Source organism: Rhea americana, unplaced genomic scaffold (genome assembly GCF_003343005.1).
Source record: "Rhea americana isolate MKP2758 unplaced genomic scaffold, rheAme1 scaffold_98, whole genome shotgun sequence".
In the NCBI taxonomy this organism is placed as follows: domain Eukaryota; kingdom Metazoa; phylum Chordata; class Aves; order Rheiformes; family Rheidae; genus Rhea; species Rhea americana.
The window spans coordinates 2,337,807-2,362,027 of NW_028187177.1; the positions used below are offsets into that span (position 1 = coordinate 2,337,807).

At 40.0% G+C, this 24,221-nt stretch overlaps 1 protein-coding gene across 4 annotated transcripts in view; it reads left to right on the top strand.

Annotated features, from left to right (window-relative positions):
- The first annotated feature begins 535 nt into the window (after nucleotides 1-535).
- KLHL13 (kelch like family member 13) overlaps nucleotides 536-24,221 on the top strand; it is an 82,543-nt gene continuing 58,857 nt past the window's right edge. For 2 of the 4 annotated variants that reach the window (XM_085325474.1, XM_085325477.1), the window contains exons 1-3: nucleotides 536-749; nucleotides 9,864-9,983; nucleotides 17,304-17,362. In XM_085325474.1, the coding sequence (XP_085181600.1) occupies nucleotides 9,954-9,983; nucleotides 17,304-17,362 (89 nt within the window). In that variant the 5' untranslated portion in view covers nucleotides 536-749; nucleotides 9,864-9,953. Of the gene's footprint in view, nucleotides 750-8,326; nucleotides 8,348-9,863; nucleotides 9,984-17,303; nucleotides 17,363-21,403; nucleotides 21,474-24,221 lie in introns of those variants that run through there. The other 2 variants (XM_085325475.1, XM_085325478.1) reach the window with 2 other exon arrangements.

The window sequence follows — 24,221 nt, forward strand, 5'->3', positions numbered from 1 at the left end:
GAGGGGGGCGAGGGAAAAGTGCCCCGTTTGCAATTGGGGGTGCCCAGTTTGCAAGAGGGGGGTGAGGGAAGGGTGCCTCGTTTGCAGGGGGAAAGGTACCGTGTTTGCAAGGGCAGAGGGACAAGGTGAGGGTACCTGGTTTGCAATTGGGGGGTTACCCTATTTGCAGTGGGGGCTCCTCCAGGAGGGGGTCCTGGGCAGCAGTGAGCGGTGGTGGGGAACAAAACCTCTGGGGCAGATCCCTCTGGGAGCACCGCTGGTGGCTTGCCGTGGGGAAGGGACTGGTGTGTGCTGTGTCTCCTAAAAAGTGCTAGTGCTTCGGCTCTCCTTTTCCAGGCATTATTYTGTGGTCATTGTAATAATTCTCTTGCCGGACGCTTTCTGCTAATCGTTGTTTATTGTTTCATGGCCTTTAAATAGGCTATTTGAGTTTTGGATGCAGGAAGGAATTTGAGGGATTAGCCTTTAGAAATGAGTGTTATTGTAGGCTGTGATTAACTTGTTAGTTTCTTTACCTTATTCGCGTAAAATTTAGGCCGAGCTCTGTTTTCATTAGGTGCTGTTCAGGACTTCTCATCTCCTTGTGAAAAAGTCTGATGTTAACTTGAAGGCTCTCCAGCTCTGGAYGCAGAATGTTTGACTAGACTGCCACAGAGGAGTCTTCCCTGTTCTCTCCTTAGTGAGCTGGAAAGAGAGATAATGTTAATGAAGAACCTTCAGGGCGCTCTCCACACTTCTCTGATTTCACGGTAGAGCCTGTTCTGCAGTGCAATCCCATTTAACACTAGACTACGCTGCAGAGTGTTGATAGTAGGAAGTTTGGGTAGTAACTAGAACTAAATGATACCTTGAATGCTGTTCTTATGATCTCTTTGATTCCGTGTTTTTTTTTATTGTGCTTCTAAACATTTTCCCTCACTTCTGAAGTTCAGAAAATCACAAGGAGTTGCCAGCACAAATTAACATGCTGTTCTGCTTCAAAGAAGCAAGACTGTTTCTAGTGAGTGTTGGCTTGACACCAGGTATCAAAAATGAATTTAAGTGACTTTGCCCCAGCCAGCTTTTTCTTTTTTTTTTAATAATTTTAAATAGTTTCTGCTACTCTGTAATTTACTCAGCTGAAAGTCATCTGAGGCAATGGTTCAGTTTATAGCAGTAATGGTGACTTGAAGAATTCTGCTGCTTGCGGTCTCACTGACACAACTTTTGGTGATCCCGTGGTGTGAAGTAGGTCAGCAAACTCATCTGGCTAGAAAAAAAGGGAACGTGCGCAGACTTCCTGACCAGTTTGCAGTGCGGTCCCACAAATGATAGGACAGCATGACCCTGGGGAGAAGACTGACCGCTGGGATCATCTAAACCAGCATTGTGAGATGTTGGCTTGCTGCACTACTGRGCTGAATGGGGTGGAGCAAGGAGGGAGCATTTTCAGCTGGTGTCACTGCTGAAGACATTGAGATTGATGATCAACCCTTCGTTAAACCCTAAGGGAGCTCAGGGGAAGCGAAATGTAGCTACTGAGGAAGGGGCCTTGTGCTGGCACGCGAACTGGCTAGAAACGCAGGGGGATTGGGCATGCAGAGTAAAAACTTACTTACTCTTTTTCCCTGGGTACTGGTAACTTTTAAATGTTTTTTTCTTTTGTTTTACACAAGCTGAGGAAAATGTATAAAGCATTTAATTCTTGGAGTTCGCTTAAAGAAAATGTCAGACTCTAGTGTTTCTCCATGTAATATGATCCTTGTATATGGTTCTTTGCCAGTGGGGATCAAGCCCAGGAGGTCTGGATATAATGGCGTAACCTCTGCTGCYTGAACTAAAAGTTCCGCCAGTGTTACCTCAAGGACTGTATATTCTTAGTGTGGTCCAGCTATTTCGAAGGGATAATTAGTCTGCGCTAGAGAGATGTGTTGGTTGAGGCTCCAAGTGAATTTGCAATATGTTCTGCTGGAACTGTTTCTGCTAGTGTTACTATGTCGCCTCCACAAACACCGCAACAGAAGCTGTCAAAACTGCTCCTTTCTTATAGTTGTTTTATTGCTGAAATAAATGCTTGGTGATGCTTGGTATGTATGTTTTTTGTTTTTTTTTTTCTTTCTTCTTCCCTTTGCGCTTTTAGGTGATACTTGTGCTGGCAGAACTTTCTAAGAAATTGCATCAAGGTAAAACTGAACAAGTTGAACAACTGGAAGTGTTTGTTTTGAGAGCTAGTTGTCTCAGGGAAGGTATTCAGTGTTTGACTGTTTCGCTATATCAATAACACAAGACTTTCCTAATGACTCTTAATAGCTTATGAAAGTTGACTTAAATGGCCTTAGGGTAGGTTCTCATGGCCAGGTGCTTTTATCACAAATCTGACAGTGTATATGGGTATCAGTATGAGTGGGAGGAAAAAACTTAACTGGATGGGGTAGCATATGTTCTACTTTCATTCTAAGAGTTCTACTTTAAGGTTTTTGTTTTAATTCACGACCGTACTGCATTATTGAAATACTAGATGGAAATATTTTTACCGTTTTCTTTTAACTATTTGTCATGCAACAAGTTTCCTAAAATTGCCAAACTAGAGCTTTATGAAAAAACTAATCTGGAATAAATACTTAGTATTTTGCTATCCCTAAGGAAAGTATTGTTGAAAAACTAGGAAATAAATAAGCAGTATTAAATAATCATCTCAGGGAGAAGAGGCATGCTTTCAGTATGTATTCAGTATTAGGGATCTTTGACTTGCTATTTTCATCTGATTTTTTTTTACATACATTTTTCCTTTCCTTACATAAAATTTTCCTTTACATAAAGGAAAACTTGCAATGCATTGCTTCCAACGGTTTTACGTTATGGTAGATGTTTCGGGGTGAAAGCACAGTGGACATTGAAGATAGCGAGTATCCGGCTTAGGAAAGCATTGACARGTTGACTGGGGCTGTAGGTGCCTTGATGCGAGATACAGGACAGTGCAATGTCAGACTTGGCGTTGGTGGCAGGAACATTTCAGAAGTGCATTTATTGAAGACAGCTTTTGGATGATGAGGTAGCAGGGGCCTGTCTGGAGACATGAAGAGCTTGCAAGCTGGGACAGAATTTCAGTTTGATGCCTCTAATTGACTTGCATGTTTCAGAAGACTAATCGGAAGAAAACTCGAAAGCTTTTTTTATGGTCGGTGAAATAGCCTGTTCTGTGGTGAATTTGATATCTTCCCTGCCTACTTTGAGAAGCTATTTTTAAGTGAATCAGGTATATTAAGTTTCTGGACAATGCAGCAACTGCTGATTTGTGGTGTTAATCAATGTTTTTGCTTTAAACACACTGTGAGAAGTGTGTCGCTTTGTTTCCTTTTGTGGAAACAGTACTTTTGTAAATACCAAGGACACTGGTCATGTGATTTCTTGGGGCTTTTGTTTTAAGCTCTTTGTGATTGATGCAGCTGCTGTTGGCACAGTCTGTAGTTGTAAAATCTGAGAGATTTGTTGGGCAGTGCCAATACATTTTCCTTTTTTAAGCTGTTCTGTTTGTTTCTTTTAGTAGGAAATATAAAATGGGAGAATGCTTATGTACAGGTGGAAGTAGATTGTAAACAGAAGTTTTGTTGTCAGAGCATTCTTAAATCTTTTGCTCCGTCCTGAAGCTGCTTAAATCTTGGCGCAGCTTAAGATCTTTCTCTGTTTCTGTATTAGTGTCGATCTTAGCAGGTGTCACGTGCCTACTTGAACTGCCAAATTRCAGATTCTGCTGCTCCTTTTTGAGGGACACTGTTTTGAAGGGTGCCTAAACACGTGGTGGTGCACGTGGAAGGATATCAACAGGACAAAGCTGCTCATGTCTTTATATRTAGGTGTGGATGGGACCGGAGAGGGAACTGACTGAGTGGTCGAAGTGGTTCAAAGCATGTGTATTAGTGCTGTGCTGGCCCAGTGGTTAAGACTGAGGATGGGAAGATGAGTACCTGTCCCAGCTCTGAGGACTTAGAAGTATTTTAAGAGATATTGCAGTGCATGGTTCATCATAATGTGTTAGTTCCTTTGTGAATTTAACTTCCCATCTTTGTGGATGAGTGAAGGAAGAATTTTGTTCCTTTGTTCTTGGTGAGAAATATAAACCGAGCAGGCYGTTTTTATCCTTCTGTATCGTCCAGAGATTGCAGACCAGGATTTAGTGACCCAACAAATGAGAACTGTGGTATGTTGTAAGCCAGCTTGATTGCACCTCCATCTGGTCAACTGCAGACCATTACAAGGAAGATTAGGTTCCATGTTATAAGAAAAATACAAGTTTTGAGTTCTGCAAGAGTTAATGGTTAAATGTTAGGGAATAATTCTGTAGATCCTGTAAAACATGGCTATACAGGTGAAATTCAGTCTGGTGCCTTTCTCTCGATTGCTTTCTAGGACCTCTGTGTAAGTGGTCTGTTTTTCTAGTTTCAAGCTGAATGTGCTCCACTTGCATTTCATTTAGCATCGTGGGAACTTTGATTCTTTTGAATAACTGACCTTATCTGATAATGCTAATATGAAGTGTCTAGCAGTATGTTAAGGTGATCTAAAATATCCAGTAATCTTTTTTGCTGTACTTGCACAAAAATCGAATCTTTAAAATTGGAGCTCTGTTTCTACATTGTTTGTTGATGTAGTGTATTTTCTATATATTTAAGTAGTTTTATACGAGAAATAAATGCAAGTTTTCATTTCTTTTGAATTTTGAGAATATTCATACACCTGTTAAGGATTAAAAATTAACTGTATGATTCCCACTTGGAGGGCTAAATCTGATGCTAGAGACTTTGTAGTTTGATGCTACAGCTAATCTGAAACATTTTGGGGTTGCTGGCAGAAAGGAGAGGGTCCTGCCTTGTGGCCACTGCAAACTCCTGCRGCTTCCTTTGCAGTGCTAACACTTGTGTGATTGCAGGGCGATTTCTTTCATGCTGCTTATCTCATGGGAAACAAACTCACTCAGTGATGGTTTTTATCAGTTTAACTTACACCTGGGGCTATACCTTGCTGCTGCTCTCACAAGTAGAGGTGGGAATTGGATGGCTGGAGGTGCCTGGAGAGGAAGCCCAGCAGCTGCTGCTCCTGCCCACGCTGGGGCTGGAGGAATGGAGCGTCAAACTCCACCTTGCAGAGCTCGCCCTTTGCAGCCCTGATGTTTTCAGCTGTCTTTAAAGAGTTGTTCCTGGGATGACTGCTGGCAAGCTTTAYACCTGCCTAGGAGCTGAATGGCCCATGTGAATAGTTTTAGTGAAAGCATGAATATGAAATTCCACGCTGAGTTAAGGTGATGGGAAAGCTCGGTATTTTAGCTCAGGGAGGAGCCGAAGCAGCGGCCCGCGTCCTGCTCACACATGCTTTCGGGCCCCTGAAGGAAGCCGAGAGGAAGAAATAGGTGGTTGTTCTGCCTTGTCAGCTTCTGGCTTCGCAGTGCCCGGCTCGTTCAAGTAGGTGCAGTATGCTGTATGATTCTGGGCAAGTTTATTGCTAACCACAGGTTTTGCGTAGAGCAGAGGAAGTGACTAGCATATCCGTTATTTAAAGAAAGCTGTGAGTGGCACTGGAGTCCTGCAGGCTTAGAAGGACAGCAGTATTTTGGCTTTTTTTTGTTTTTTTTTTTTTTTTTTTTTTTTTTTTTGTTAAGAAGCTGATATGAGGAGGGTCAGAATTGTGCAAGGCTTATGTTAGTAGCTCATCTACCCCCGCCCCACCCTCCAGATCGTCTTTCTGCTCACTACTTGTGGACAACTTTTTAAGTAGTAGCACCTCAAAATTACAAAATACGCGTATAGTCATAGGTATCACTGTCACTTACTCCTGACTTTCATTGCAGGTTTAAAGGTTTTTAGCAAGAACAGAATTCAACTAAGTCAGTTTTGTTCCCTTGCACATGAGTTAGTAATTGAGCAGTGATGTTATGACTCTTCAAAAATGAAGCTAGACTCTTCTATCCTGTTGTTCGTAAACTTATACAGTGGAAAGAAAAAGGTATTTCTCATATTTCTCTTATGTATAAAATGTGCCCTATGAGGTATATTTTATATAAACTAAAAGCTTGGCAAGCTTCAGCCCTCAAACTATAAATTAGGGCTTAAACACTTGAGCTGCGGAAGAATGGACGGCACGGCTCAGTCTCATCAGATGCAGTTTTGYTGAGCTGCCGGTACGGGAGTGTGAGAATTGCCGTGCATTGCTGGCCCTCGGCAGGCATGCGAATCCCACCGGTTTCTCCTGGCTAGTAGTGTTTCTCGGGAGGACTGATGCTAAGCGCTTAAGCGTTCACTGTCCGAAGAAGAACATATCGGGGAAGGACAGAAGCGCTAGCGTGGGCAGTTCAGGTGGGACTTGGTACGAGCTCTTCCTCCTGAGTATGAAACTTGTGTCTTTAATTTCCGGGCCAGCAGTTTTATTATATAAAGGAGAAGAGTAATGAGATTATTATGATATCAGCTATCTCTGAGTTAGTGGAAAAGTGTTATCTCATCCAATTATCTTAGCGAGGCTGGTGATACCGCTAACTACAAGAGCAAGGAGAGAGTCTGGCCCACAGCTCTGCAAGCAGRCTAATCATTTTCAGGAGCAGTTCAGTAGCTTTTCTTAATGTAAAGTGGAATAATTGGAGGAATTCTCAGATAGGCTGTAAACAGATCATGATGCAACTCCCCTAGCATCATCTTTTTGCAAGGAGATAGAGGCCTTGMGTTTTTTCCTGCCTTAACTTTGAATTTTCTTCTGTATAATTAATGGCACAAACTTCTAGAAAGTTTCCTATTTTTGGCGGGTATTAAATTTTAGGGTGTCATACTTACTAACTTCTAATCTTYTCAGAGAAAATCACTCATAGAAAACTACACCATGCAGCTTTTTGTAACGCATGCATCTAACTCATGCTATTCTTTTCCTCTCGATATTTTTTTCCTGTAAAACTGATGGTATCGCTTAAGAGCTGCAGTGATAGACCCAGATGCTGATGTGATAGTGCTTCACATGTGCAGAGCAAAAGGCAGTTTMTGTTCCTAAATCTTATCTAATGCTTGCTTTAGTCTTTCATCCACCTGTTATTATGGTGTGTGCAGTACAAAACAACTAGCATGGTAGGCAATGTCTTAGTAAACATGTAGACTAACTTAAGCCTGTTACGGTGTCATTTTTTTGCCTTCAAAACATGTAGCCCTGAGGCCACTTGATGGATTTGCAGGCATCCCTTGCCTTCCTGTAAGGACTTGCGAGCCGTGTTAGCGTTGSTTCCCACGTGGCTGTTCCCCATGAGCGGAGCTTTGCGTGCCATGTTGTGTCTTCTCTGAAAGCTCGGTGGAGTTGGACAGGGCTGAACAAACCCTGTGGATGGCTCGTGCCTTCCTCTAAAAGGTCTTTCCTTGGAAGAGGACACACATGCAGAGAGCCCAGTTTCTCTTGCYCTGTTGGCAGGGGTGTCGTGACCATCTCTGGCTATCTTTCCTGGTTTGTGGAAGGAGTAAATGTTCCGGTRTGGGAACTATATCTCGCTGGCAGCTGAGGCTATTATGTGAGCTCTTCTGCAGAAGGACGACCGAARTAAGCAGAGGTGGTTTAAACAGGCTAAATAATCGGTCTTTATCAGTTGATCCTGAGTAAATAGGTTAGAAAGTACTTAGTGGCTGCTGGGTTGGTAGCCTGTTGCTGAGAGTGCTGATGAACTCTTGCCCTGCCACGGCTGCTCCTAGAGGAGGAGAGCCAAATCTAGGGTATCGGCTGAGGCTACACTTAACAGGCAGAAATGTGACCTCTCTGCTATAAATGACCCTGCAGTTATGGGTGGAGTGAGAGAATCCCGGTTCATATTCCGTRCGGAGAATGGACATATTTTTTCGGTGAGGCTGTAGCAACTGGTGAAGGAAGAAGTTTAGACACGGCTTGTTGGGATGGAGAGGAGGTGGCTGTAGCGCAAAGCAGTGCTGCCAGGCTGGCGAGCGCTGAGCAGCCAAGAGCCCCCTGCTCCCCGCGTGCAGGCGGAACAGTCCATGCGGAGGCTATAAATGCCCCCAGTTAGGAGCTCAGATTGTTTGTTCATTAGTAAAAGTAATGGTAGGAAGGGGTTGGCCTGGAAAATGAGAGAGTGCGAGAGAAGAGGTTGCATGGCAACACTTTACACTCCAGAACGTGGACTCAAGAATAAATAATGATGGAAAAAGACGTGGGAGGAGGAAAAAATAAGTGGGCTGGAGGGAAAAACACTATCTTTGTGTTCACTTTATCGTTTCAGTCCCATCCCAGATGTGCCTAACAAGCCGGACATTGTTCTCGTTTTTCATTACTGACGGCCTTTCATAAGGACCTCCACTGTAGTGTTGCGTGCGTCGCTGGAGTAGCGTCGATGCAGGTTGTGCAAAATGTTCAGATAGGGGATGGCGGGAAGCCTGCATTTTATACTCAGTTTTAGGGGGCTCCTTGCCATCAGATACTATTTTAGAATCTCAAAACTTCATGATTTTCTTCCCTGAAATGGCTCTTGTACATGRTTCATCAAGAAGACTCTTGCATCATCCCTGCCACATCAATTATTAATACTTCTTTAATTCTTGAACACAAGTCTTTGATGGCTGCCCATACACATATGCATGTGCATATATAAAAGAAAAATAATTTGGTGCCTCTTAAGGAGGAATATCAAGAGGAAGCAAGTTTCTTGAAATAAGACTGCAATAGCCTCTCTAGTCTTCAGATAACTTCATTGTTTTGGTTAAGTTTGGATGCTCTCTAGTGACTAATGCTTAATTTTTTTAAACCATTTTTTTATTAGTTAATGTGGAGCTTCCTGCAGGATTTTGTTGTCAATAGAATTGCTTTATTGTTTTTGCTGGAAGAATGATTACGCTTCAGGTTGGCAAGTGCTTTTATTGGAAAGCTGTTGCTCTATGTTTTCTTTCATTTAACTGTAGAAGCAACCCTTACTGGTGCTATGTGGATATGTGAATACAAGTTGCCAAGTTATGTATGAGTTACGTTGCAGTTTTTCTGTTTTCTGAGAGAAAGCGCAGAGGAAGTGAAAGCTGGCAGCGTTGTTAACCAGCGTTTCCTCACTCTGCTTTGGGTTAGAGTGAATTAAAAAAAAAAAGGAGTGGGGGGACCACCCTGCTAGTTACTCTTCGTGTTTTTGAGTAACTTCTTCTTTTCCCAATTGGACATGCARTATCTACTCGATATAAATATGAAAAGCAGTGTCTCCTCCCTACTCTCTTCTCCAATCGTTCGTTCTCTGCAGTAAGATAACTTAGAGCAAGGTAAGAAATCTTGCACTGTAGCTTTGGCCTGTTCCAAGCCAGTTGTCACCTGTATTCTTCCTGCAAGCTCTTCCAGGGAGCTTCCAGCTGCGGTGGTAACGGTGGGGTGAATTTATGAAAAGACTGGTTTAGTGCGGTGATGCAAGGTATTACCTCCGTGAAAAGCACTGCRCTTCATATGCATTCAATGGTTTATGTAAAATGGTGGCTCTAAGGGAAATACTGTGTCTGAGAGTTGTAAAGAGACAGATTGATGAGTTTAAAAGCAAAAGTTAACTCTTTCTCCCATGCTATTGTTGAATTGAAGTTGATTTTTATTTGCAGCCATGATCTTGAAGAAATATGTTATAAATACTCAGTATAYATGGAAGAGAGCAGGGCAGGACAGATTTGTAGTGAGCTAAATGAACTTTCCCTTCAGGCAAAAAGGTGGGGGGGGAGATCCAATTTTCCACTCACGTTGGAGATAGAGCTCAAAGAGCTGCAGAAAGTAATAGTTAACTTTTCTGGGAATGCTGTACTTCGAAGTTCTTTTAAATAAAAAAATTAGTGAAAAATAATGTGCAAGCATGTGTGACTTTTTTTTTCTCTCTCTCTTCCTGAACCTTGTTCTAGATGTCAAAATTAACCTGGACTACTTTGGAATGGCGAAACATAGCCCTGGGATCCTGCCATGAGCAGTAAGAAAGTTGAGATGCTTTGTGTATGCAGCTAATAATAAAAAAGAAAAAAAGGGTAAGGCCCAGTGAAACTGCTTCTATTCAATTAACATAGCTAGGCAACATATTCAGTAGTTTACTGGATGTACTTGTAGCTTTTCATGTAGTAATGAGGCAGTAYAGTAAATCTGTTATACGGAAAAAWTGCAAATTTTTGAGTTGATGTAAAYTAGAAATCATGAAAAATTTTAATTTGAGAGCTGCAATTTATTAGCAGTTTTAGGGATTCTGCAGAGCTCTCAGCAGAGTGTTGCTTGAAGGTGCTCACAGGTGTTTTTAGAAGAGGAAATGAGAAATACACTTGTTCAGGTGTTTATCTCAGCGAGTGTCAGCTGCTCACGTGCAGAGGGCTGGAGTCTCTGGTGTGGGAGATGGTAGTGGGGAACCTGGTAGCTGGCAGGATGCTGGAGGTGGGCAGGCTGTTATGGGGGGGCATTATGATAATAACCGTAATTATACGCTGTCAGAGTATAGCATTCCCTATTAGTCATGCTACTTGCACTGTTCCTGAGGCAACTGCTGCTGGGCAGGTAACTTGGCCAAATCTATCTTTAGTCTGACCTTTTACATCTGACTTCTCTGYGGTGCTTTCCTTACATGAAGCTTAGCATTTAACAGATGTTTTAATAGTTTGTGTATCCATGAAAGCAAGCACCTTAAAAGATGTTTTTGAGTGTTCAGCTTTTAATTCAGATGTTTGTGTTACCAGTAGTGCGAAACTTTCAATTTTTATAGTTTTGTGAATAAATGTTTACATATGTGTGTTCTATGTATGCTTTATGTAGTCTTTTCTGGATATTGCAATAGGAATCCTTAAATGGATTCATTGCAAATTATTCTGCCTTTTTTTTTTTTTTTTTAACCAATGCAAAATAGATGACTTACAAGAGACTGTAGGTGAGTAGTAAAAGTGTAAACTTCAGCTCAGCTTGGTGCTGTTGATGCTATTTGTCATCCTTCTCTGAGACAGAAATTAGGAGGCTTTTGTGTGGTAATAATATCACACAATCTAATAAATCAGATATAATCAATTGGAAATGAACAACACTTGGAAACTCCTGTATCTAAATGCTTCACAGCGGTTTAAACACTTAACTTGCAARCATTGATGAGAAGTATTTCATTTTCTTTTGTAGAGCTCTGACCATATCTTGTTTAAATCTTTCACGGGAGGAATATTTTCCATGGGACTTTCAAATATATTAACCAGCTTTTGAAGCATTAGACAAAGTGTTGAATATTTTGAAAAATCTCAAATCTTTCAATGAATAGTCTAATTATTCAAATGGTAGTTGTGGCTCAAAACTATGTAGCCTTTATCAGAAGGCTTTATCAGAGCAACTGAGTAAAGACACAGGAAGCTGTTTAGCTTTTTGTACATGCACAGATTGGGGATACAACACAATACTGTTATAAATTTATTTTCACCTCTTTGATGTTTATTCAACATTGCTGGAAAAGATATATTTAAGTATAAAATATAGACATAAAGTTAGACATATCTATTGCATATTGTAAATAGCTAATTTAGAAATTCCAGTGTGGCTAAAGTCACACTTTGATCATGGATAGGCTGACCAGAGCCCAAGTTGTGCTGCTCTGAGGTCGAGGGTTTGTTCTGTTTAAATTGTCCTGTGTAACAAACTTTAGGTTTAGAAGTTGAACCTGTGAACTTCACCATTCAGACATTGGTTCGTTGCCCAGGACCTAGTYGTTTCTTGTGGAGTTGTGAACAAATGTACATAGTGACAGTGAATAATTTTTCAAGTGTAGTATAGTTCAGAGGAATTTTAAGGATAAAAGTGGTTCTCAGCACAGTTAGGATGTGGTTTAGCTCGGCTGGTTAGAGCATGGTACTGCTGGTGCCAAGGTTGCGAGTTCAATCCCTGTATGGGCCACGCTGAGGGTTGGACTAGATGATCTCCAGAGGTCCCTTCCAACCTTACYGTTCTATGATATCTAGAATGATGTTTTGTATCTACCAGTGGTATTGGGTACGAAGTGTGGGTGGTGGGGCCAGARGACCTGGGCTGCTGTCGTACTTATGTTCAGTGTCCTTGTGCTCAGGAGATTCTTAATATTCATTTCTAGGGCAGGTAGCAGTAGAAATCCAAACCTCRTCTCCAGTATTAAACCTGTAGTATTAGAAAAAGTCTATATTGGCATTAATAAGTGAAGTTGCCAGCACATGAAGCAAGTCCATCTTGTTCACCTCTCATAATGTTTGTTTGGCTTATGATAGGCCAGGGAACGGTGTGTGCAGTGCTGCCTTGCCTTATGGCTTAGTGTTTCCAAATGAGTTCAGTTTTTTTTGTTTTAAGGCATGCTCAAAATAATTTTTAAAAACCAAAAGACTAATGCCTTTAAACTGATCTGTCACCTGGTCTTCCCTTAGCTTAAAATTTTGCCTGTTGACAGCACTCTCGAAATAGCAGGCTTCCAGACAGTGGCTGGTGTTTGCAATCATACTGACTAACTGTCTAAAAGCATTTTTTTCCTAGGCTTTTATTAGCATACATAGGTTTTTCTTTTTCTTTTTTCCTGCAAGGATGTGGTTTAGATGGAGCCTGCAGGTAAAGGACGTGGTTGAATAAAGTAACGACTGGGAATGCTCTGAGTTTAGTGCAGAGTGATTGCAAGGTGGCTTATTTCCTCGAGCTACCATTCAAGCAGCCAGGCAACGTGAAGGACTTAATTTCTCGGTGAAGCAGGTGCCCCTGGTACGCTGGTGTGTAATACAGCAGAGGAGTAAGCARTCCATCCAGTTTAAGAGTTAGCGACTTCATGCTTTCAGGACCCTTGAGAGGTAATTAGTAGAAACCTTCCTTTAGTCATAACCACAGTGACAGAAGCCCACGTTGCCAGCCGCCTCCTGACCCCATCTTAGGGCAGGTTTCAGAAGCTCCTGGTCGTGGTGAGATGTCACCTGCAGCCACCTCCGTTTCTCTCTCGTGTGGTCCCAATCTGGGACTGCTGCCAGGGGAGCTGGGCTAAGTACCACTCAGCCTAGCGGGAGAAAAGCTGCTCCCCTGGGGTTGGATTGCTCTACGCTGTGTTTGCTGGCACTCCTGATTTGGGGAGCGTGATGTAGTGTGGCACTGCGTGTTCCTGCTGCCCCAGGTACCGTTTAAAATGGCAGATGTTTTACTTAAATGTGATCTATAAGGAATATATTAATGTTCCCAGATTCTTCAGTGAACTATCTTCTCCTGCTGCTTTAGGAGTGAAAAACTATATTAGTAAGAAACTGCTTGTTTTTTGTGAGTACTGTATTACCTAGGATTTTTAAGTTTATCAAAACATGAATCTTGATTTATTTTGAGTTCATGAAATTGAAATTTTTTTTAATGAACTTATCTTTCAAGTGCATTAACAAAGGACATTAGTTAATTGCCATGTATGACAGGTAACTAGCATGATAAAATCCCTTTGAATACAACTTTTTCCCTTAACACAACTACGCATTTCTGTTAGGTTAATGTTTTTTCTGCTACCTGCATTAGTGATTATCAGGTGATATTTGATACCTGTTAATACTGCTTCCATGTAGTGCAACTCTGATGTGCATTATGAAAAATAGGAAGATGCAGAAACGTGCAGAAAGTTCTCCCTGGAAACTGCARTTAGGCTATTCTATGTACTACTTTATGCTTAAAAAGGCATTTTTTGTCTTGCACKTTTCTCTCTGTTTAGAGAGATTCTCTGTAGCGACTAAAGCCATGCTATGTTTAAGGGTGTAGTTCAATAATCAGCTGCTGCTGAAAGGGACAGTGCGGCTTTCTTCCCCTGCTCCGTGCACAGTTGCTAAGTGCATGCCTAGGAACATGTGGCTGACACCAGGTGAGCTGGATCAGCTTGCTCTTCTGGTGGAAAACTGATTTGTCAAGTGGGTTCGTTCTCCCTTGGACAGGAGTTTTTCTGTTGATCTGGGCAGCTGGTTGGTTTGTCAGATCCAGCACAAGGAAGGCAAGTGGTAGTGGCTGTCTGCTGTAGGTCAGGCTAAATCACGGCTTCTTCAGGCTTTGTAATTTCTGAACAAAATTATAAATTYTAATTTCTGCACAAAAAAAAATTGTGTCCTAGCATTTTACCAGCACATGCAAATGATTTTTATRTATTTTCTGAATACTGCAAGTAGTTTAACTTGCCAGTGAAATGCTAATCCATTTCCYGTGATCTTAACCACACCACTTCTAAACTTTATGCCTAAATTCATACTGGAGGTAATTACAACAAATATAATGGCTATATGGGAAATGAATCATTATTCATAAGCATATGCTTTTGCTTTTGTATGAAAGTGATGGCAAAATGCATGATTCCTGCGTGGGTCTGCAAGGAACACTTAAAAATCCTGCAACAGCAAAAAGAGCAGCAACTACAGCAAAGAACCTAAACCAAAAAGACTTAAACTTTCAGAGCAGCGAAGCATTAGAACCTGCCCCCCCCCAGGTTCTAACAGGGGGGAGCCAAGTCAGTGCTGGTGGTCAGATATTTCCTTTCTGAGGACATTGTGGGTAGTTGTAAGCAGAGGTGTGAAATTTTCATATTTATGTTGGGCATGCAGAATTAATGATGAGAATGGAAAAGTTGATAGCAGCTCTGTCATTCAAGTGMAAATTAAAAAAATTTGTTCATTCTCATTTTTTAAATAGCATTTCAACCATCTGAATTTCTTTGATAGTAAAAACATGTAAATATTCCCCACATACTTACTGGATTCTGTATTTTATTGGAAGAAAATTCTTCACCAGCCAGTTGTAGAACTTACGTTAAGTTACCTTGTGCACTCTTGTGTTTAATTCTTTAATTTTCTCCTATGTACAATAAAACAGTAAAGGTAACATTCTTCATGATTTTCTACTGCAAGCCAGCCATGCAGCTCAAGAGAGGCTAAATATCTTTAGTCCCTTCAGAAGTGTGTGTGTTTTCTTTTATTAAAAAAAAAACAAAAAACTCAAAAACTTAAGAATAAAAACTCAACTTTTACCTGCCACGGTAACTGGCTCAGCAGTCTTTCATGAGCAGAATAATGTGAGTAGACAGCTTGTAAGCTTTTTAGCTGAAATCTCATTTCCCAAGGAAACATTCAGGTGAGGGCAGGAGATACGCAGGTATCAGGCATTTCATTTTTAAAGTCATTCCAATGTTTTTTTTTTTTTGTTGTTTGAAACTGGTGAGACAGGCTGAGGAAGTTATTACCGTAGTGCAGTGGTGACTTGTGTAAATAGCTTGGTCTACTGCAGTGTTAAACTGTCCCTGGAAGAAGGTGGGGCTGACTTGTCAAGGGTTTATTTCTAGTTTTGTTGGGTGAAATTTATGGTGCTGGGCAATAGCCCACTTGCCTGTTTCTCTCAAAATAAATTTAACAAATTTGTAACAAAGTAGACTTGGAAYAACCTGATTAGGGAAGTTACACAAAGTGAAAGGATTTTTAAAGAAAAAACCTAAAAAACTAAAAAACATTTGTTTGCTGAGAAAAATCGATCTAGTTTTATTCCCAAYCTTTGAGCAAGCTGGAGTGAGTGTTCCTGATGATAGTACAGAGAAGCAATCCTATTGAAGACCCCGTCAAACTAATTGATTTGACCTGGGCAGGGGCCATGTGGACAGGAGATGTGGAACTCTATATAGACACTATACGTCTCTAGTGTGCTCTGGCTCATGACCAGGCCAGATTCATTTATTTCTTGAAATGTACTTAATCTCACGGAAACTTTAGAGTTCTAMAAAGTCCAAAGGAATTGTCTTTTGATGATCTCGTACAGTTGTGTAGTGCATTTGCCTCATCAGATGCATCCGTGGAATACCCATAGGACTGTAAAACAGCTAATGAGAGTGCCATAGCCATTCTAATTGCATTAACCCTGCTGCACGCGAAACGGGGTTTGACAGGTGAGCTTTTCTGAGTACATCTCTAGGAAAGCAGTTCATGCAGATAGGGTGCTTTTTGAATGTGCCAGTCTTATGAAAGATGGATAAAGCATATCCTAYTTACTGAGCAGGCTTCTTTAGTAGAGGACAAGCTGAAGTTTATTATGAACGAGATGTCCTGAGATGCTGCAACGCGAGTAGTTAAAACTGCTTTACCCTGCCAGCAGCTCAGACATCAGTAGGAAGGGAACAGAAAGTTTAGCTGCTGCTGAAGGATTCTGTTTGATGCTGTCTCAGTTATGGCACTTCTAAAAATGTTGCAAAGAACACAGTGAATTTATAATTCATGTTTACAAATACTGTGTGTGAATTTTTTTCCACTAACTGTGGAAAAAACTGCACTAACTGTCTCATCTGCTTTAACAAGATCAAATTTTAGACAGAATCCTAAATTAGCAGTGCTTGTGGCTTATTCTCTGAAGTTAGAATTTAATTTGTAATTCACAGAGTTTTGGTTTGGGCGTGGCGAAGGGAAATAGTGGCTAACAATTTGCAGAAGTTCTTAGTTTTTAATATATAAACTGGCCAAACATTTTGAATTCTATATAAATTTATTGTTTTGTGAACATATGTAGAAATACTCATTTACTGTTGTGTGTTTATTGTTCATTTATGTTTAAAAATGCAAAATATATAAAAGACCAGAGATTTAAGTATGACTTCAGGTGTATTGCATGGCTTATGTTTTGCAATGCTTGCATAGAATGACAGTAGCAAGTTGAAATACTGCTGTATCTTAAGTACGTGTACCTTCAAGTGCAGATGAAGATGTGAGTTCACAAACTTGAAGGTAGACTGTAGTCTTTTATTTTTATTAGTGACTAAGATATACTCTTAGACTGAAAACATCAAGCATGGCTATAGCTTTTTGATCAAGTGTTATGAGATCTTAAAAATGGAGCTCATTAAAATTTAGACCTTTTTTCCTCTGTACAAATTAGTGTAATTACTTATCACACAAACAATGTGAGCTGTTTCTCTCCCTCACCCTTAAAAGGTGGCTTTTAAAATAATGAGTCACAGCTCCCATTTCAGTAAATTGTTCATGGAATAGGCAGGCTCAGGAACAACTGGGTTAAACCAAGAGATTATTTGAAAAATCTAGGGCATGTGCTCTCTCTGTTCACTTGATTAGTTTTCATAATTCAKCCTTGTTTGCACAGCGGGAAGGAGCAGTAGTCATGTAGTAGAAATAAGAAACATTTCTCTTTTGTTCCTTTATCTCTGTACTTTTACTGTWGAAAGTTAGTGAAATGGGGGGGAAAAGCCATACTGTGCATGAATATTTAGAGAAATCTTGTTTTGTTTTTCTAAAATACATGGCATTTGAGAGGCAGAATGCTCCTTTTGGATGTCTGTCTGTGATTCTCTGCTTTAATTCTTTTTTTTTGTTTGACTACAGGTGAATGAAGAGCAGAGGAGATATTTCCGCTTATCAGAGATGATGTGGAGAGATACTTTGTGAGTAATGTAAATGTGTGCTCTTTTTTTTTCTTTTTTAAGGAAGCTCAGAATGCTTTGTGAGAATTAAGAAAGTGAGAATTTATTCTCTTTTTTTTRATTTGGAGTAACTATGTTATTTGCCTAAAATTTTCATTTGGTTCTGGAAAGCCGTGAATRTGGAGCCCTGCATGGAAAGACTAGACAGAGCTGAACTCTGAAATAAAGAGCTGGAGGACARCAATGGAGTCTGGGTGGCTTCATGAACGATTAACCATGCTGCCTAAATTTTCCACTGTGATCAGCCTACCAAAGGCTTTTGCTATTGACTCTAAACGCTGTTGCAGACATCAGTGGAAACTCTCGTGCTGGGTCCATGGGTCACCTTTAGTACGATTAACTAGGTGCTTACAGAACTGCTTCTATCAAGCCTGGCGGGCACTACCTATTTTACGTGACAGATTTTCTGCCAGTGTAATTAAGCACTTGTTAATRCTTCTCCTTGCCTAATTTTAGTTGTTGGAAACATCAGACTTGCAAAGGTGGGAATAGTGGTGGTCTGTAGAAACTGGAAAGTTTCCTGTAAGTTTTCGGCGTGTGTCCGTGTGCTGGAACAYGATGATATTCTGATGTTATGTGGCTAAACTACGCTTCCAGAAATATGACAGGAAGTGAAGAGCCTCACAGACAGCGTGTAGGTATACCGAAGCACCTAAAGCATTTACTTTTGTATAAACAAAGTCATTTTTTATGATTGCAGTAAGTTGCTGTGATGCCTTATTTGTCCAAGGCACTCCGTGAGTATGCTGCTTTAGTAGTGCTGTAGACTCATCTGACAGCTCTTTCTTCTGAGGTGGTTACGTGCCAGGGTTTCCTCTGTGGACCCTTAGCAGTCGTTTTGCTAAATTTCTTGTAGTATTAGAGAACTGAAGAGCCTGTTAAAATTACTTGAGAATTTTCCATGGCAGTTTTGTGCTTAGTTTTTATTTCTTTGCTTTAAGTATAATAGTACTGTGGTCTTGAATGCTTTCATTTAAGCCATAAGATGAGATAGTCTGGAGGTACTGATTTGTTCTAATGGTAGCTATCTAGGAGAATGATACCTTTGTGGACAACTTCATTGCTTTTCTTGGCACCGAAGAGTTGGAGTCTCTGTTAGAAGAGCTGCAGTTACTTGGGGCACCTCCATTTAATTCTTTTTTGTAGTTACAGGAATATTAATGTTACACCATGAGAATATTTTAATTGATAAATCTCCTTTTATTATAACAAACTAGTAATAGCTTAAACTCTTAGACTAGGATTTGTTTGGGTTCTTACAATGTATTTACTTTTCTTYGTTACCTAGATCTAACAAAAAGGTTTTAAAACTGTTTTTGTACTTCTATTATCATGGAGCCTTTTGCATATTTTCGTAGATAGGATTTTGTAATTTGTAGTTTAGTAACTACTTAAAAAAAARWRAKTGATAGTTAAGTTTCTCATTCTGGGRTGAGATTCAATGTATGCAAAGAGTGGGTGCAAATTCAGTCAAATCTACCTCAAGACAACATCGACTTCCAGTTGTCTTTCCCTTGGCTTCTTCCAGGCTCTGCTTGCCAGCTTGGGAAGGCTGSCCAAGGCTGKTTTTTTTCTTTTTCTTTTGTTTTGTTTYTATTACAGTGTCCTGTCTGGGTGCACTCAGTGGATGATGCTGTTTTAAAAACCATCTGTGTTTAAATTCCCCARGCTTACCAACAGGTATTTCTGCTGTTACTAATGAGAGCGAAGGGATATGGCCAAAGCCTTGACCTGAAACAGAATCTTTTGCTTTGACTTGCTGTTGTGTTCGTGTTGGACAAAGGAGACTTCATTCATAACTCAATCTTTTCTCATTAAAAAAAAAAAAAAATTCTTTACCTAGCTTTTGATGTAGCTTATGGAAGATTAAAGGTGAATGAAAGAAGCAGAACTTGTGTGGCAGTCTGCTCTGTAGAGGCCTGGATAAAATCTGTTTGAAGCATTTTAGATGTGCACAGTTTTATTTAATTACCACCTGGATATCACTATACAGAGCTTGGAAAACTTTGCAGTCGACAAATAGATTCACAATTTCTTTTAATAAGACATCTTTGATACCAGATTAATAAAATTACGATTTGATTTGTTTATTAGAAATGTAATTTAGGTATAAATATTTCAAGTATCAGTCTACATGCATTAAATGAAATGTTTTCCTAGTGATACCACATTCACTGATGCATGTCTTTTTCTTTGAATGTATTTGCAGATGTTGAATGCGTTTTACTATGGTAATTTTCAGAACTGGCTCTGTGAAAGAAATACACACAGCAATTGTTTTGGGAGGCAGCTAGAGTTTATTCATGCAGACGCTGCTGTTAAGGACTTTTAGCTCCAGAGCAGTCAGCTTTTCAGTCTTGAACATATGGCTGGGTCAGGTTGTGCTCTGATATTTGAGAAAGAGCGGATAAAGCTTACAGCCAATGACACCCACCATGAACCGTGTTTCTGGATTTGCCTACGTTAAAACTCCTCTGTGTCAGCATTAGTARCTGCAAGAACAGGTAATATCCAACTAGTTTGATTAATTGTTGCAGRGTTATAATAAGGGTGAGATATAATGGGATCTCTTGTGAATGAAGACAGTTTAGTCCTTGTTACAGGGCGGAGGGTTTTTTTCTAGTTCTGCATGATCATAACCTTGGCTTTAACCTCTGTGCTGCAGTATCTCTTTCTGTGAACGGTACTTACCTATTTCTACAAAGTTTGTGGGATGTATAAAGGAAATTGCTGTTGATCTGTTTTCTGTTGTTATTGTGAATATTGCTGTGCAGTTTTGAATGTACAGAATTTTTGATGAAAAGTGGAAAAATGTTTTTCCTTTGAATACTCGAGCAGCAAGCTTTCAAGAGTTTAAAATATATACTGCAACTTTAGTGCAGTAAGTTTCTTTGTTAGTAAAGCACAAGCATACAATAGAAGTTTTTTTAATTTAATAGTATTAATTTCTTCGTTCACAAATTAAAAGAAATTATTAGTTCATAAGTATACTTGATAACATTGTGGAAATAAAATACTTTTGACCAAAATGCAAAGCTGCACGTTTCTTCCCTATTCTGATTGTGCTCCGTGAGTGACAGGCTGAATGAGGGTGCCTTGTTGTACTTGACATCTGCCCTTGTCTGGGTAAGTCTAATTTGTACAATAGCAGTAAGTACTTGTGCTGTGCCCTCAGTAATCAGTAGATTAGGGGTGTATGTGACAAGTTGGACACTGAAGGGACATGCTGTATCTAAGCTATTCAGTTTCCTAGTGAATGGACTAATAGGCTCTGCTGGCCTTTCCAGATCTTAGCAACAACATCAAGCTTTACACTCTTAAAATAACTGGTAGGTGGCAGTTGTTTTATTACCATTTTTTTTTCTGCTAGGGAAGAGAAAGTGATTTCCAAAGGTCATTAGTTCTGTTGTCTTAATGGAGATAATAGAGGCTTTTATCTTTGACTTTTGTTGTATTTGTTGGATTGCTTCTGTGTGTGTGTTTTTTTTTTTAATCAAAGTCTAATCAGACTTTGTCAAGGAATCCATTTCATCAGCATGAATGTATTAAATATAAGTGATGATGAATGAGCTTTAACTAGAGGTTACTCCTATTGGCCAAAGACTTTGTGAAGGAGGAAGAGTGCAGGTGAGAAGTGCAAACCCTTCACAGAGCACTGAAGGTATAATGATTTTGTAAGACTTAAACGTTTTAGGAACAATTTTTCTCAAATTAATTATTTTTTTTAGACCAGCTAAAAACCTTGGTAATGTTTTCATTCATTTTTCTGCAAATATTTGAGATAAAACTCAGTTCAGTGTGCAAATCAAGGCATGAAATATTTAATCAGCTGACTTAAAATTTGTAACAGTATTTAAAACAATACTTTGGTACATACATCACAATATTGCAAAAATTCTGCTATTTCCTACTACAGTTTCAGTGCTGTGAGTTGAACCTCCTTGTGCAGTGTCCTGAGCTGGAATCATGGACAGCAGCCTGTAGTGACAGGTTGGTTAGTGGTCTCTGCCTCATTCCTGTAAAAGTGCGATGCTGTGTCTGAACAAGCTTTTTCATCCATGGCAATTTTCAGGTAAAAGTTACATTTGCTGGTGATAAAATGAGGGTATTGAAGAATGGGAGGGAAGAGGGCAACCTGCCACCTGCAAGGCTCGTTAGGTGGRCGTAGGCTAGCCAGTTGCCAACCTGCTCATTTTCAACTTACCYGTCCAAAACATTACTTACTAATCAAAACATTAAAAACCATCTGAAAAGGTGGATGTGGAAAGAGGTGCCACTTCCCCTGCAGGATGGAGACACACGTGTGTGTGGTGTCTGTTGAGGTGGTGGAATGAAGCAGTGGAGAAGAGCTGTGACTTTGATCTCAGTGAGGCTGTCGGCTACAAAGCTGGTGACATCTTCAGTGCGGGAAGATTAGCTGCTTTGTTTCAGATCATCTTTAGAAAAGAAATGAAGACRGTTCTAATTTTAAACTTCAATTTCAAAAATCTTTGTATAAAATGCCACTCTGTGTTTGTCTTGAACGCTGACTTTGGTATTGCCAGACTTGCTGCTCTTGGAGTTCAAATTATGAAGCCCATGGCTGTCACCCATTGACTTGAGAGTCAAGATCCATAAGGGCACAGATGTCCGTGTAATCRGACAATAAAACAATCCAGTCTTAGCATGATTGTATGATTGTGCTAGAACAAATGCAAATACTATCCTGAGGTTGAAATTGCCAAATAGTTCTGAGATTAAAAGTCTGGTTGTGGTACAAACTGTATAAAGTTCATTCTTTTTCCATAGAACAGCTATGGAGATTTAATTTGCTGTGTCTGCAGCGTCTTRAGGTTGGTGTAGCTCCTCTGAAATAGTTTGTGTTTGGACTTGGTGCAGGCATCCTGGGTCACTGCAGGATGTTTTAAGATGGTGAGAGTAAGGCAGTAGATCTTCTGGAGATTTATAGTATGCACATTGCTGAGGTTTTTCSGTGTCAGCTTGTGTCCTTCGTGTTAGCTTGTATTTATCACAAGCCAGATGTTCAAGATGCTTTAACARCGCTCTGTCTGCTGCACACGCTAGCTTTGCAGTAGGATGGTTTACATATAACCAGAATTACTTGTACTGGTTTTAAATATGGTTTTGTATTATGGAGTTCAGCGTAGTGGATCCTGTTCTATTAAACAGTCTCACTTCCTTTTTTAGTATTTGTGGCTTTCCTGAAATTATACTGTTTGTAAATGATATTTCAGGAAGTCTGAACTGATCTAGTATATGCTTAACGCTGAAATTTAATGAACTCTTAAGTGCAATATAAAGTGTGTTAGTTTTTCAGGAACAGAAGATTCTTTAATTTTTAGGCTTTGGGTAATTTCACACCTRTGTTTTTAATAATGGTCTCCTGATTTTGCTACAAGGAGTCAAAACTAAATAGCTTTGGAAAAAATACCTTGATTTTTAAATGTAGCAAGTGTCATTTGTTTTAGTGTCTTTTCAGTTAAAGAGAAATCTATGGGAAATACGTTTTTGTTTTTTCGTCATGCCTTATTTAACACTTGCTCRTAAGCAACCCTGATACAACATATGCTGCAGTTGCATGCTTGYTTCTGGATCAGAACAACCTGTAGCGAAGAAGCCTGAGCCTTTGTGCTGCTCTCGTGCTAGCAGAGTGCTTAGCAATCAGCTTACACCTCTTGTCTTGTTTAGTTGTGGGGGCTGTCCAGCAGAAGTAAATGTTTCAGCTGTTCACACAGATTTATAGATGCGAAGTGCTACCTTGATAGTAGGTGCTTACTTGCACTTRTTCTGCTCTATCTGTGGTTTGTCAACCTTCAGCTCCTGCTTCTGACTGCAAAAGCTCACAGGTWTTTGTCTTCCTGGAGGAAGAAATCTTGTGTTTAAAATTCAGAAATAAAACTTTAAAAGGATTGTTGAAGAAATTTATGAACTTCTTAAATAGTTTTTTTTAAACTTCATCCCAATGAAGTGCCATGAAGTGAAGAATCCCTGATTCTGTGGCAAGCATGGACCTTTTATTCTTTTGAATTTATTCTAGACTTCTGTGTTCCTGCTTTTTGTTTCATAAAAAAAAAGGCTAAATGAAGGATACAGCTCAGTATCTACTTTGCAAAAACTGTTTGGGTGATACATTGCTTGAGTAGCACCTGGCCAGCATTGGCAGTGTGCAAATGTAAAACAAGACATCTTTCAAACTGCTTATAAGCCAAGAGTGCGAAGTGAGAGAGCAAGGATCGATGGGGATCTATAGGAAATCAAACCAAGTGACTTAGAAGAAGTAGTTCCAATGTATCAGCCCCCTGACAGACGTCAGGTCATGCATCGCTGGCTCGGTGCTGGTTGTTCTGAAGGAGAAATCATCGTGGCCTTTTATAAAAGCACCTTCGTGCGTAAGAGGTCACATGAGAGAAACTGTAGAGGTGCTTGTTGGACAGTTTGCCAAAGATTGATCTAATTAAGGGGAATAAATGTAGCAACTGCAGCAAAGCTGAGCCCCGAAGGACCTTGGAAAGCAGCCTTTTGTGCTTGATGTGGCGAGAGASGCAGGAGTGCTGGCTGGATGCATGGAAATACATTAACGTGGCTGAAGTGACGAGCCAGGAGGACGTTCAGCAGAGTTTCAGAGGATAAAGAAATACGGAATTTGTCTGAAACCAAAATAATTTAATTCTCTGCAAGGTGGATTTTTACTCGAGTAGGTAACAAGGGGCAAAATTGTTCTGAAGACATAAAACATTTTTTTCCATAATTATTTTTGTTTGACACTAACTCTTTATGTGCAGGTAACATTCTTTTCMCAGTTGATTTGATGAAATAAACT